The sequence below is a fragment of the Sinocyclocheilus anshuiensis genome, unplaced genomic scaffold (genome assembly GCF_001515605.1).
Source record: "Sinocyclocheilus anshuiensis isolate Anshui unplaced genomic scaffold, SAMN03320099.WGS_v1.1 scaffold145, whole genome shotgun sequence".
Classification (NCBI taxonomy): Eukaryota; Metazoa; Chordata; class Actinopteri; order Cypriniformes; family Cyprinidae; genus Sinocyclocheilus; species Sinocyclocheilus anshuiensis.
Genome location: NW_015537973.1, coordinates 2,743,638 through 2,757,971, shown reverse-complemented (window position 1 = coordinate 2,757,971; position 14,334 = coordinate 2,743,638). Strand labels below are relative to the sequence as shown.

Here is a 14,334-nt window from a genome sequence, read left to right as displayed (position 1 = left end):
CTATTTCGGGGAGGAGACGGGGTGGAGATTCATGTACGCACAATCTTCCGCTGACTGGGTATTATAAAGGGAATTTTTCGCAGGTTCTGGCATACGCATGGCTTTATAAATCTGAAAACTTTTGTACGCATGCAAAATCTAGCTTTTGTGCATACACACACATTTTATAATGAAATCTACGTAAAGTTTTATACATGAGGCCCCTGGTCATTTCCCTTTTAGCCCTCCCTGGAACAGATGGCGAACAAGGTCCCAACTTGTTATGCCCTGTCTGGGCACTGCGAGTTTACATTAAGTGCTCAGAGTCTTTCAGACAATCAGAGCAGCTTTTTGTGTGTTTTGGAGGTCGCTCTAAAGCAAAGACTATCTCATTGGATAGTAGATGCTATAGGTCTGGCTTATGCCTCAGCTGGCTTGCAATGCCTTTTAGGTGTGAGGGCCCATTCCACCAGAGGAATGGCCTCCTCTTGGGCCTGGTCCAGTAGAATCTTTATTGGGGAGATTTGTGCGGCCGCCAGCTGGTCGTCGCCGTCTACCTTTATTAGATTCTACAATTTGGACGTCCCTGCCCTGCAAGTGCGGGTCTTATCCACCTAATGCTTACTTTCCCCCCCTCGGGTGAGGAGAGTTATCTCAAGTAGACCTCAGAACGTTCTCGGGTCTTTTTGTGGCTCAGGCTTATGGAGCCCTCGCTGAGTGTTCCTGGGCTGAGCTCGCAAAGCAGGCTAAGTTCTGCATCTGCATATAGCATGGCGCTACTGGATACGTTCCCCAAGCAGTCGTCAAACGACAACGTAACTGGAGTTACCTTTCGATAGGGAACGCTCCAGTTACTCACATAATCTCGGTTCCCTGAGATAAGGGAACAAGCGTTGCGCAAATGGCTGTGCTATAGCTGCACGCGAATCGATGGCTGTCGCTTCAGTCGTATGGTTCTGATGAGATGGTGCTCCGAGCCGACTTATATGGCGGTTGGCTCCGCCCCTTCTGGCAGGCTCAAGCACCATTGGTTTGTGCAGCTACACAAACGTTAACCAATCAGGCTTCAGTAATAGAGTAAACAGGAGTTTCCCCAAGCAGTCGTCAAAGGACAACGCAACGCTCATTCCCTTATCTCAGGGAACCAAGGTTACGCGAGTACCCGGAGCGTTATATGTACCTGACCTGAGGGTATTTAAATGAAATTTATTAGGGTTTTTAATATATGTGACCCTGGACCACAAAAACAGTCATAAGTAGCAAGGCTATATTTTTCTTTTATGCCAAAAATCATTAGGATATTAAGTAAAGACCACATTCCATAAAGATATTTTGTAAATTTCCTACCGTAAATATATGAAAACGTAATTTTTGATTAGTAATATGCATTGTTAAGAACTTCATTTGGACAAATTTAAAGGTGATTTTCTCAATAGTTAGATTTTTTTGCAGATATTCAAATAGTTGTATCTCGGACAAATTTGGTCCTATCCGAACAAACCATACATCAATGGAAAGCTTATTTATTCAATTTCAAAAATGGACCCTTATGACTGGTTTTGTGGTCCAGGGTCACATATATACATAAATACTGCAAGGCAAATTCAGTTGTGGACAAATGTGAATAATTCATATCATAAGAGGAACACATATGCATACATAAGATGTTTACACAAGACCAACAACACGGTTCTGCACTGACTTTGCAGAAGCAGAAAATGGCAATGTCCTGGTCAAGTCTAGACAACATTCTTAAAATGAGCATGACCTAATGTAAATCAGCAGTCTAACTCCTAATTTTGAAGCTCAAAAAAGTTCTTAATGCTGTGAAATCCCACGTTTTGGTCTTGTTCCGTAATGGAATTCACAAGCAGTAAATCTACCTACCACTTAAAAATTAAAGCAGAAGTAAAGAAAAATTTACGTCAGCTATTGAATAGACAACATGTTCTATAAATCTAATTCAGTTCACGGATAAATCAACAATTCATGTAGAGAAATGCATTCATTTCAACGATGGATAAACCGATGGTAAGATAATTTGTTATTCGGTGTATGGGTTGAAAACTTAACCAACATACATCAACATGTAGAACAATATCCAGCCAAGGCATCTTGAGATTACGCAGTTACTGCATGATATAAAAAAAACGCTTAATCATATTTTTCCCTTTAAATGAGCTGTTCGAAACAACCGATTCGTGATAAATGACTTGTTGCATTTTTGCAAAAATTTGATTGCACTGCCTAAATTAGCTTTATGCATCCAAGCAACATTTTGTAACATGCTCAAAATATAAACATGTTTCTCAGTAAACCAGAATGCCGTAAAGTAGACTTACTTTAATTTTCTCGCCTTCTAAATCAAGAAGTTTCTCACGAAAATCCACCCCGATTGTAGCCTCCGTTCTGCTGGGAAATTGTCCGGTGCAGAAGCGGTGAGTCAAACAAGTCTTACCGACACCGGCATCTCCAATCACAATGATCTTACAGGTACGACACCGGCAGCGCACCGGGTTACCGTTCGATGAAGTGGAGCTCTCTAAAGACGAATCCATCTACCGTTCCAGTGGCGAAACAAACATGTGAAATGGATGTTAAAATGCGGCTAAAAGTTCAGAGCACTCCTCACATGCCCATGACTGATGGTTTCTGATTACAAGAACTTCCCCTTCAATAAGAGAAACCTGGACTCGTTTTCAAAACAACCCGTCATAAGATGTCAAAAGCAGGTAATTAAAGAAACCGTGTGCTTTTTTGCAAATAATAAAAAATACAATTGTTTATTTTATGCATGAATTTATGTATGCAATTATGCATACAATAACAGGGGTAAGAACCGTTTTTAAAAAGGGAAATCTGACATCCAGCTTGGACAGAAACCAAAACAGCCCACAGTTATTTCATATCCCTCTTCAGTAGATAAAACGGTTTCTTGTGTAAAATTGGAAACAAGTGAGGCAAAGTATGCTTTGAAATGCTGATGAAATGCTTTGAAGAGTTTTAAAGACTACCAAAGTCAATGTGAAAAAACAGTGATGTGCATGGACTGGTGAAAAATGTGTGCTCTCACTGTTTTGATTTTTTTATTACAAAAAAATCTATCATACAACAAACTCTTCTTTGAACACTGTAACCCATTTGGATCAAACAGAGTGATAGAATGAGGTAAAATGAAGGAGAAAGGAGGAAAAAGGTTTTCTTTTGTCAACTTCACAGGCTCTTGATCACAGTTTACTGTCGTTTGTTGGATACAGCCTCTTCCAGCTCCAATATAGCAAAAAGGAACCTCTACACATGCTGCTTCCCCATTATGACATCACTTCCTGTCCACACCCAGCCTCTCCCCTAAACGTGTCCAATGATTCAGCTGCCTTTTCACACCAACTCAAAATAGAGCTTTTGCACAACAAGGCACGCATCCTTTTATTTTTCATATAAATTACTCTTTAAAATAGGGGAAAGATGGGTTTTGAGTGCGCTTCTCTTGCTTGGTTTGTTGACTATGGGATTTGCTCTCGCCATTGCACAAAGTTTGCATTCAGACATACTGTATTTCAAAATGGGATGCATGTTTGACTAGTTTTCAGTTAGAGAGTAGTCATCAGCAAGGTTAAAAAAGTAAAATGGGCATTTCATTCTCTTCTCCCCCCCATGCCCCTCCTCTTCTTCCTCCACTCCAAAACACAGTCAGTTCTCACTGCAATTTCTGGGGGTGTAGAAGATCGCAGGAAGTTCCTCACAGAATCGCAATAGTCAGTGGCAACCGTCTTGGGTGTTTGACAGTGGCGGTGCCGCACCGCTTCCCATTCCACCTCCTCCGTCAGTCCTTCACCCTCTTCGGATGTTCACATATCATTGGCCAGCTCCTCAGTTTCTGTGGAGACGTCTCCATTGACCGCAATCTTCATGTTTTCCTCGTAGCCTGGGGGCATGAAGGCCAGCGTATAGGGGTAGATCTTATGACACTCCGCTCGATATAACTCTGCCGTTTCCTTAGCCTCTCCAAGGCCGCCATCACGCAGGCTTTCCAAAACCTCTGTACAGATCTGCAAAAATATAGTAGTAATATATTATAAACATGTAATACACCAGGGTTACCCAATTGGGGGTTAATAAGTTGCATAACTGCAGGGGGTTCATAAGTTGATGAAAAGCTAATAATTAATTAAACAATGTATAATTAAAATAAAGAAATGCCTCTGCTTCCTGGTAATTCACTCACCCCCATGTCATCCAAGATATTCATATCTTTCTTTCTTCAGTCGAAAAGAAATGAAGGTTTTTGAGGAAAACATTCCAGGATTTTTATCCATAGGGGACTTCAATGGCGGCCAATGGGTTGAAGGTCCAAATTGCACTTTCAATGCAGCTTCAAAGAGGTCTACGTGATCCCAGCTGAGGAATAAGTGTCTAATCTAGTGAAACAATTTGCCATTTTATAAAAAAAATAAAATAAAAACGTATATAATTAACCATAAATGCTCGTCTTGCACTAGCTTGACCTCACGCATTATGTAGTCATGTTAGAAAGGTCACACATGATGTAGGCGGAAGTACCGACCCAGTGTTTACAAAGTCAAACGCCCTTTACAAAAAAGGTAAAACAACGATGTTGGACGATTTTGAAGTTGGAGAAAATAAGATTGAGTTTGTCGCCCTAGCCTACCTTTCTGAACCAAAGTACACACAGACGAAGAACTAACCGTGGCTTTTCCACCGTGATTACGTAATACATGAAGTCACGCATGCACTTTGCAGAGCTAGTGCAAGACAAGCATTCGTAGTTAGAAAGTATATAATTCTTATTCTTTTAAGAAAATGACCGATCGTTTTGCTAGATAAGACCCTTATTTCTCGGTTGGGATCGTGTAGAGCCATTTGAAGCTGCATTGAAACTGCAATTTGGACCTTCAACTCATTGGCTCCCATTGAAGTCCACTATATGGAGGAAAATCCTGGAATGTTTTCCTCAAAATCCTTAATTTCTTTTCAACTGAAGACAGACAGACATGAACATCTTGGATGACGTGGGGGTGAGTGAATTATCAGGAAATCAGGAAACTAATCCTTTAAAGTCCTGTAGCCCATTATGTACCTGAATGTTTCTGTTGTTCAGTGATTCATCAAGTGCTATAGCCAGTTCCACCGCTTTCTTCTGTGTTGAACGGTCTAAGTAGAACATCATTTTGGCAGCTGTAAAGGAAGAAAACAGGTGAAATTGAAAATTGAACATGAAAAATAAGCAAGTTAAAAAAAAAAGCTGAGTGCACATAAAGTGTTGAGTATGTGCACCTGCTACTCGATGAGGGATGGAATTGAAGTGCTTGGTGAGGAAGGCCTGGTTGAAGTCCTTAGCATTACTTTCCCCAAACAGCCTGGAGATTTCCTGCTTGAGAACCATGCTGACCGATTCTGCTAGGTCTTTACTTTCAGACACTGTCAGCCAATCAATAGCAACACATTACCAAACAAACTTTACAATACAACCAATCACAACACACTGAGGTGAATATGGTGTCAAAATCAACAAATAAGACAGAGACCAACTGATATATATATATATATATATATATATATAACCTGGGTTCACTCACCTCCTTTAAAGAAGCGCACTAAACACTGGTGAAGCCAAGGGTGGTCCGGGTCTATTGCATAGGCCCTCTTCACTGACTGTAGCATTAACAGGAACTTTTCTGTGAGGAAATTGAGGACAAAGAACATTTAAAAAATGCATCTATTCAAGTCGCGATGGAACGGAAGTCGCAACAGATAATTTCTTTCATACATCCAAGAGAAACATCATCAAAAAAGAAAAACTATTATTAGACTTTACAAATGGAGATGTAAAGCATATACCTTTCCTAAAGTAGATCTCAAAGGCCAGAAGGTGTGTGTCTATCTTATTCTTCACCAGGTTTTTCAAGGGTGTCAAAAACTTTACAGCTTCATCTAATGGGTTCTCAACCTTAAAAATGAAAGAGAAAGAGAAACGTTTTTGTCCAAGCACAATAAAAGTCTTTGAGTTTCTTCCAATTTCCCCTTGGGTTCCTACTAAAGAGACTAATTGTTTAGAAGCCTTTTAGATAAAGAATTCCCCACTTTCACAAACATTACTCTTAAAACAAACACACACCCTGGCGAGTTTCTCTGGTATAAGTTCCTCTTTAGGTCCACCGATCTCTTCGTCATCATCCTCTTTTTTCTTTTTCTGGTTCTTTAACTGTTTCTCTTTCTCTGCATTCTTTTTTTCTTCCTCCAGCTGTGCTTTCTTCTGTGCTCTCCGTTGCTTATTCCTTAACTTCTTCAATTCTTTGTCAGTCAGGTTCCCTGTTTGGAAAACAGAAGCAACATTAAGCACACTTTAAACATATACAGACTTGCTTCAGTGTATGGAAGCCCATTTCTGGCATGGAATAACAAAAAATGTAATTACAACTTTTTCCTCCTTCGCACAATTTAGACTATTTTCTCACAATTGAAAATACCTTTTTCTCAGAACTGTGAAAAATGCAAAAACTCTTTACATCTCAAAATCTGACTTTGTTTCTTTGAATACTGAGTCTACATCTTGCAATTCAGTTTTGTTTAGTGCTGTCAAACGATTAATTGCGATTAATCGCATTCCAGGATAAAAGTTTGTGTTTGCATAATATGTGTGTGTTCTGTGTATATTTATTATGTATATATAGACATATATAATACATAAATTGAAAATATTTACATGTCTATATTTATATTCATATATTTTCTATTATAAATAAATATATTTAATACATAAAAATAAAAATTTTCTGAAATATATACATGCATGTTTGTGTATTTACATATACATAATAAATATACACAGTACACATACATATATTATGTAAACAAAAACTTTTATTTTGGATGCAATTAATCTCGATTAATGACAGAAACTGTTTTCTAAAGATTTATGCCATATTACCAGTATCAGCCTGTAGCTCCTTGCTGTCATCCGTTAGCGGGTTGTCATGCAGGTTGAGGTAGATTAGGATGGCGGTTTGTGAGGCTTTGAAGTAGAATGGGTGCATACGTAACACGTCCTCCAGTTTAAGAAGGTCCACATAGGAACGCAGCGTCATCTTCCGCATGCAATACGTATGGAAGTCAAACTGGTCATCTGTTATCTCTACAAAGTGCTGTAATAAACGAATGCGAGAAGGAAGTAGTCAGATGAGGAGGTAAAAGCAACACACAAATACCACAATATATTGACAAAGCAAAGACGACTAACCCTTTCAATCTCATGGCATTTTTTGAGTGCTTCTCCATATTTCTTCATGGATTTATAGGCCAGAGCACATTCAGTCTGGAACCACATGCACTGCATCTCATTCAGATTCTCTACCGCAGACGCTCCCTCCTGAGAGAGAGGAACAAAGCGGTTACACACAAAACACCTATGAGAAGATTAGGTACTTAAAAGTGCGCACACAGTTCCCTTACCCTTGTGAATTTGGCACACATTTCCTCAGCCTCCTTAATCAGACCTGCTTTAAGCAGGTACTTGGCGCATTTGGAGTTAATAAAACGGTCTGCTGTGTCCAGGGCCTGAGCTTCATCCATCCAACGAGCTGCTTCCCGGATATTCCCAGCATGCTGAGTGAGGAAATACAAACGGGACCCAATGGAGCCAGGATATGACAATCAAATCACCGAACCCAGCTAATTATTCTAATTTTCTTTTAATTACGTCATTGCAATCATCGTTTTAATTAGCATACTGCAATTTGAATAAATCTGCAAAATAGTAATTGTGTGCAATGCATTTTGTACCTTGTATATCTTGGCTTTAATGAGGAAGAGCTCTATCAGTGTAGGTGTGCTCTCAATGGCAGCATTGATGTATTCGAGAGCCATGGTGTGCTGGCGGATCTGATCATAGTGCTGAGCCAGGAAATACTGAACCCAGAGTAACGTAGTGGGCGGCTCCTCCTTACCATCATCTATATGTGAACATCAAAAGAACCAAACAGGTAATGCTAATCCACTGATACACATTAGACGGCTCACCACAGCATTAAAAGCATCATATTAATTTCTCCATAATGTCCACTTATAATATTTGCTTCTTTGCACTAATGTAGTTTTATACAAGCATTTTCCACCCTCTTCCTCTTAGATTTAAATAGCCTGTTGTTTCAGTAGCGTGCCTTTAAACCTTACATCTTTCTTTGATTAATAATTATAATTAAATTATGTATAAAAAATAAAACCCAATTGTTATTATTATTATTAATAATAATAGGAGATGGATAGATATATATATATATATGCATGCATTATAAAAAAAACAATACTTTGTAAATAAGAACAGTTTATAAAAGTGTTCTTGATCATAGTGCTGAGCCAGGAAATACTGAACCCAGAGTAACGTAGTGGGCGGCTCCTCCTTACCATCATCTATATGTGAACATCAAAAGAACCAAACAGGTAATGCTAATCCACTGATACACATTAGACGGCTCACCACAGCATTAAAAGCATCATATTAATTTCTCCATAATGTCCACTTATAATATTTGCTTCTTTGCACTAATGTAGTTTTATACAAGCATTTTCCACCCTCTTCCTCTTAGATTTAAATAGCCTGTTGTTTCAGTAGCGTGCCTTTAAACCTTACATCTTTCTTTGATTAATAATTATAATTAAATTATGTATAAAAAATAAAACCCAATTGTTATTATTATTATTAATAATAATAGGAGATGGATAGATATATATATATATGCATGCATTATAAAAAAACAATACTTTGTAAATAAGAACAGTTTATAAAAGTGTTCTTCAATATCATCTAGGCAAAGTTCGCATTATGTTGATTTAAACTGTAAAAACCAGTCTGATATAAATCAGGGAGCTTGATAATACAAATTTTAGCTGCTAAATTCTCATTTTGGGATCCTTCTGAAGGATATACAGAGCAGAAGGTGTTTACACACTGCCAGGAACAACAAATGGTCTGGCAAAATGTCTACATATTTATTTCTACATTTTACATATTTTTGTGCACAAAGAAAACAAAAATAATGACTTTATTCAACAATTTCTTCTCTTCCGTGTCAGTCTCCACCGTGCATTCACAAGAGTACCACAACGCATGCGTATGGTGCTGCTGACGCAGGAACCTGCATTCTGGCATCATGGTACTGTCTTGAATGCGCATCGAATTCTGACATGAAAGAGAAGAAATTGCTGAATAAAGTAGTTATTTTTGTTTTCTTTGCACATAAAAAGTATTCTCGTAGCTTCATAAAATTACAGTTGAAGCACTGATGTCACATGGACTATTTTTACGATGTTCTTACTACCTTTCTGGGCCTTGAACGTGTCAGTTGTGTTGCTGTCTATGCAGGGTCAGAAAGCTCTCGGATTTCATCACAAATATCGTAATTTGTGTTGGGAAGATGAACGAAGGTCTTACAGGGTTGGAACGACATGAGGGTGAGTAATTAATGACAGAAATGTCATTTTTGGGTGAACTAACCCTTTAACTCTTTTTCACATAAATGTGGGTGTTCACATAGTTACAACTGCTCCGACAATATTTCAATACAGTATTTTTGCACTAGAGAAAGTTTTGTGCAAGTTATAGTGCAGATTGACATTTTATTTTATTTTTAAAAATTTGATTGGTCATATGACCCAATACTTTAAATTGTAAAAAAAAAACAAAAAAACATACCGTTTGGGCTGAACATTCGACAGCTCCGTAATGACGTTTCAAAACCAACAACTAATTCTTCAATTATTGAGACCTGCAATTAAAACAAAATGTGAAAAACACATTTGGATGTAAACCCTAGTTGGCATGTTCTGTGTGATTAGATTCTGTCCTCACCTTCTCTTTGTCCTGACAGAGAGATCTGAGTGTGGTGAAGACAGGAGGACAGCCCTTACTGAAGTTCATTCTTAAATATCTATCCAGACACTCCCGAAACTTATCTCCTGAACAATACAGAAACAATTTCACTCAACATACTGATGAAGCTGATGTATTAGACCAGAGGAAGAACTGCCTACCAGACAGGAAGCTGAGTGGTAATCTGCGAGGTACGAGGCCTTTAGGGTATTTCTCCCAGGCCTCCTCATAGATCTTCAGCTTCTCTTCTGTACTTGCTTAAAAAAAACACCAGAATTGCTGTGTTTTGTTAAACTCTTACTAGTGCGTGTATAAGATGAGATAAAAATATGCAGACAAATCCTTTATCATGTATACCAGGCTTGAGGGCTTTTTCCAGGCCATGGTAATAAGACCAGTTTTCAGGATTTCTCTCCTGTAGTCGTCTGTACACATCTGCCGCCTCCTCAAACCGTTCCAGATTCAACAGCAGCTCCCCTACACATCCACAACACGAGGAGTGAAAATAAAAAGAGAGAATTTTCCATAGGGCACCACAAACAGGAAGTCAATCTGCTAGACAAGCAAAATGTGAATAGGAAACACTGCATAATGGACAAAATAATTTAAAAGCAGAAGAAAAAAAAAATAGGAAAAACTTGGAAGAAAGAGGTGCACTGATGTACCTTTGGTTTCCTCCACGGCCAGTTTATCACAGATCTGTTTCTCGTAGGTGGTGAGATGCTCCAGAGCTTCTCTCAAGAGTCCCGCCTCCCTCAAGACCTCATTCTGATACAGCAGCAGCTCACTGTACTCATAATCCACCTTGTCAGGGGACGTCTGAAAAATCAAACATTCCTAAACATTATAAAAAACAAATACAGAAAGGTTTTATTGCGTAAACTAATTCCACTATATAACAGTTAGGAATCTTTTATTTAGCCTGCCGACTTGTAGTTTCCCTTTGTGCTAGAAACCAATGAGAGGAAGTAAGCGTCTTATCTTGGACGCCACAACAAACGCATGCCATTGTGTTGCCTGTTGACCTGGAGTGGCAGTTTGACGTCTTCACAATACCTCATTAGCCACTCCTGTTACCGCTGCCCCTGTTCTTTCAAATCTATTCCAAGCTAATAGGGATGTAAAAAGTACAGGTACTTTAATACTAAATTGGATATTTTTACATGCTCTGAGAACAGCGCTTGTGGTTCGATACAATGCAGATGTGAGTGTAAAATTCCCCTCCACTTTCCTATCAAATCTACACTGTCCCATGTAATAAACACAAAACACAATAAGATGAAAAGTCTGTCCTTCATATTAGTCAAACAATAATATTATGAAAAAAATTGTCTTTTTTTTTTTTACTTGCATGAGCATTTAAGTTAAACATTCTTTTACTTGTTAACTAAATAATTCAAAATTTTAGAACAATTGAAAAAAATCTGATAAAATAAAGTAGAAATTAGGTAAAAAATTAAAATTTGAAATGTTGCCTTGGTTACTAAATTAAATAAATATAAAAGGAAATACTAAATTAAAGTAAATTAAATACTAAAATTACTACAATTATTATGTAGCAAAAACTAAAAACTACTACAAATAACAAATGCACATCAAAATAAAACAAATTAAAATTAAAACTTAAAAGAAACATACAAAATATTACAAATTTATAAATGTGTATAAATAATACTTATTCTGACTGGTACAAGCCATTGTTTTAATTTAATTTGTCTAGTCGTTTTTTTTTGTTTTTTTTTAAATAAGATCTTTCACAACCCATGTAGTGATACTTGTTTTCACTTTCCAAAATTGGGGTTTAAAACCTTGTTTTCATTGGTACTGGCATAAACTACTAACTTTTGGTTATTGTGACAAACCTACAAAATTAAGAACTTGAATCTTGATGTATCTCGTCATGTCTGCATTTACCTGTTGTGTTTTTCTAAACTCCTCAATGATTTTGGCAGCCATCTCATAGTCCTCTAAGAGGTGATATGCAATGGCGTAGCCAATCCATGACGCTCGCTGCGCTGGCCGCAACTGCAGCAGCTGATACCGGGTCTCCTATAAGAGAGTCAATAAAGTCAGAATGAGGGATTTCTCTGGTGTTAGGTTTTTACAAGGTTCAAGCTTTAAAAAACTTTTAAAGGTTTAAGTTCTTGCTGAATGCAGAGGTGAAATTAGATCCCTTTCAAAACAATGTAACAAAGTACCTTCTAAAACTACAGAAAACAACAGTGGATCCATATTGCACAAAGCCCACATATGAAAGGCTTTCATTTCAGTGGTAAAAGTCGGTATCAGAGTAGCCTGAGGGTATGAAACATTAAACACCCACTTTATCATACCGCAGAAGACCAAGAAATAAAAACACAAGAGAGGAGGAGAGAGAAGTAAGCTCAAGAGACAGGAAATGGACATTGCTAAGTCACGGCTGCTGTATTTGACTCAACATACACATGCATCCTAAGTGTTTCACCTCAACATTGTGCAGTAATATGGGGCTATTAATTACATTAATGCAATTAATACTAATTTATTTTAAATAATATATTTTACATATAAAAGAGCATATTAAAGGACATTCTACAATAAATAAAATTTACACTATAGTTCAACTGTTTGAGGTCAAAAAATATCTTCTCACCAAGGCTGCATTTATTTGAAAAATACAGTAAAACAGCGAAATATTATTACAATTTAAGATAACGGTTTTCTATTTTATTTCTGTAATGGCAAATCTGAATTTTTAGAAGCCATTATTTCAGTTTTCAGTGTCACATGATCCTTCAGAAATCATAATAATATGATTTGGTGCTCAAGAAACATTTTTAGACCCGTTTCCTTACTCAAAGTATTTATGTTGTTAAAATTTCTATAATTACGCATTGATTCACAAGACTCAAGAAATTTTGATTTCAAACTTTGAATTGGATTTGTTCTAACTTAAAAAAAGACAAGTAAACATTCAGTAATAAAATAAGAGCAAATAAATTATGAGAAATGACACAAATAAATACATCAGAATAAATATACAAATATAATACTGATTTAAGATTTTCAGCTAGGTCTACAACTAGTATTCAGGTACAGAAATACTACAAATTGAATAAATTAAATGTAAAAAAACACTGGATAGTCTTCCCTCTATAAATAAATACAGATTTATTCTTACATTTAAAGTTACAAAATTTATTCAGTCAAGAGAACTCTCTCTTTTCTCTTTGTTTTGTTTGATTAACACAGACAACAGCACTGCTGTCACTTTAAGACCGAAAGCACGGATCCAATATGTTCGCTTAAGACATAATCGACTGGGTTTATGTGAATACTCACCAAGATGGGCATTTTCACATAATTTTTTGTGTATCTGAACGTTTAACCACCACGAACCACAAAAAAAAAAAAAACTCAATCCAGTATTTGTGAGCTGTCGGAGAGGAGGCTCTGTGTGTGCACGTTTTGGGTGTGAGAGCTTAGAAAACAGCATGCAAGTACAAAATTGGCATCTCTTGAAAAAGGAAGACGCGGTAGTGCTGAATCACTCATGCTGTTTGTGAAATTACAGTCTCACAGAAACTTTTCAAAATACTGATTTGATCTGATCATCTGTGGGGATTCATTTACTTGTTAAACTTACACGCTTTTGTGGATAAATGTTTGCAGGAATTTCATGCATAATAAATGTGGAACCTGTGGGAATTAGTAAAATTATACACAATACCCACAAACCCACGCTGAAATTCAAGTCCTGATAATTGGCTTTACTGTCACTTTTAAATAATTTAATTCATCCTTGCTGATTAAAAGCATTAATGTCTTTCAAACAAATTTTATTGAACACAAAAAATAACTATTTTTTAAAATTCTGAACAGTACTGTAATTCAACAAATAAAATGAAACTCATACTCATACTCACCCTGTAACCCTCCAGGTCTCTCATCTGGATCTGCAGGAGAGAGAGATCTCGAAGGATCTGTAAGTTGTCTTTGTCCCATTTCAGTGCGTTTCTGTAGCACTTAATAGCCTCGTCATACTTCTTGTCAGACCTCTGGAGCAAACCATACACGTGCCAGCCTGAAAATGTCACGTTAAGGAGAGCAGGGGAACTTCACAGAGACACTACAGAGCTGCTAACAGTACAATACTGTGCCCAGGATAATCACTAAAACTTACAAGGCCGGAGACCATTTTTTTAATAGATGAGTCAAGGACCCCCCAAATTAGGGCTGCACGATAAATCGCATGCGATATTTAACGCGCATCTTGTCAGTAAAGCCATTCTGTAATCAGCGGTAAATCTCCATCACGTGCGGGCTTTCACATGGAGCAGCATTAACTACACAGAGCCGTTGTTCACCGACAAGCTGCGCAAAACCACGATCATATTTTACGCATGTTTTGCGCAGCTTGTCGGTGAACAACGGCTCTGTGTAGTTAATGCTGCTCCATGTGAAAGCCCGCACGTGATGGAGATTTACCG

The 14,334-nt window shown here is 37.5% G+C and overlaps 2 protein-coding genes across 2 annotated transcripts in view; both read right to left on the bottom strand.

The window, feature by feature from the left end:
- The window catches only part of LOC107671374 (ras-related protein Rab-33B-like), an 8,855-nt gene extending 6,075 nt beyond the window's left edge, over nucleotides 1-2,780 (bottom strand). Inside the window, exon 1 of the mRNA XM_016464286.1 lies at nucleotides 2,322-2,780. Coding sequence (XP_016319772.1) covers nucleotides 2,322-2,537 — 216 coding nt within the window. The 5' untranslated portion in view covers nucleotides 2,538-2,780. The remainder of the gene's footprint in view (nucleotides 1-2,321) is intronic.
- A 245-nt stretch (nucleotides 2,781-3,025) lies between these two features.
- Nucleotides 3,026-14,334, bottom strand: part of LOC107671368 (N-alpha-acetyltransferase 15, NatA auxiliary subunit) — a 27,869-nt gene continuing 16,560 nt past the window's right edge. Inside the window, exons 4-20 of the mRNA XM_016464277.1 lie at nucleotides 13,771-13,928; nucleotides 11,780-11,914; nucleotides 10,531-10,684; nucleotides 10,223-10,342; nucleotides 10,027-10,122; nucleotides 9,845-9,951; nucleotides 9,689-9,761; nucleotides 7,780-7,949; nucleotides 7,450-7,602; nucleotides 7,238-7,366; nucleotides 6,929-7,142; nucleotides 6,116-6,309; nucleotides 5,839-5,947; nucleotides 5,577-5,675; nucleotides 5,275-5,418; nucleotides 5,078-5,175; nucleotides 3,026-4,028 (exon numbers count right to left, since the gene is read on the bottom strand). Of these exons, the coding sequence (XP_016319763.1) occupies nucleotides 3,828-4,028; nucleotides 5,078-5,175; nucleotides 5,275-5,418; nucleotides 5,577-5,675; nucleotides 5,839-5,947; nucleotides 6,116-6,309; nucleotides 6,929-7,142; nucleotides 7,238-7,366; nucleotides 7,450-7,602; nucleotides 7,780-7,949; nucleotides 9,689-9,761; nucleotides 9,845-9,951; nucleotides 10,027-10,122; nucleotides 10,223-10,342; nucleotides 10,531-10,684; nucleotides 11,780-11,914; nucleotides 13,771-13,928 (2,354 nt within the window). The 3' untranslated portion in view covers nucleotides 3,026-3,827. The remainder of the gene's footprint in view (nucleotides 4,029-5,077; nucleotides 5,176-5,274; nucleotides 5,419-5,576; nucleotides 5,676-5,838; nucleotides 5,948-6,115; nucleotides 6,310-6,928; nucleotides 7,143-7,237; nucleotides 7,367-7,449; nucleotides 7,603-7,779; nucleotides 7,950-9,688; nucleotides 9,762-9,844; nucleotides 9,952-10,026; nucleotides 10,123-10,222; nucleotides 10,343-10,530; nucleotides 10,685-11,779; nucleotides 11,915-13,770; nucleotides 13,929-14,334) is intronic.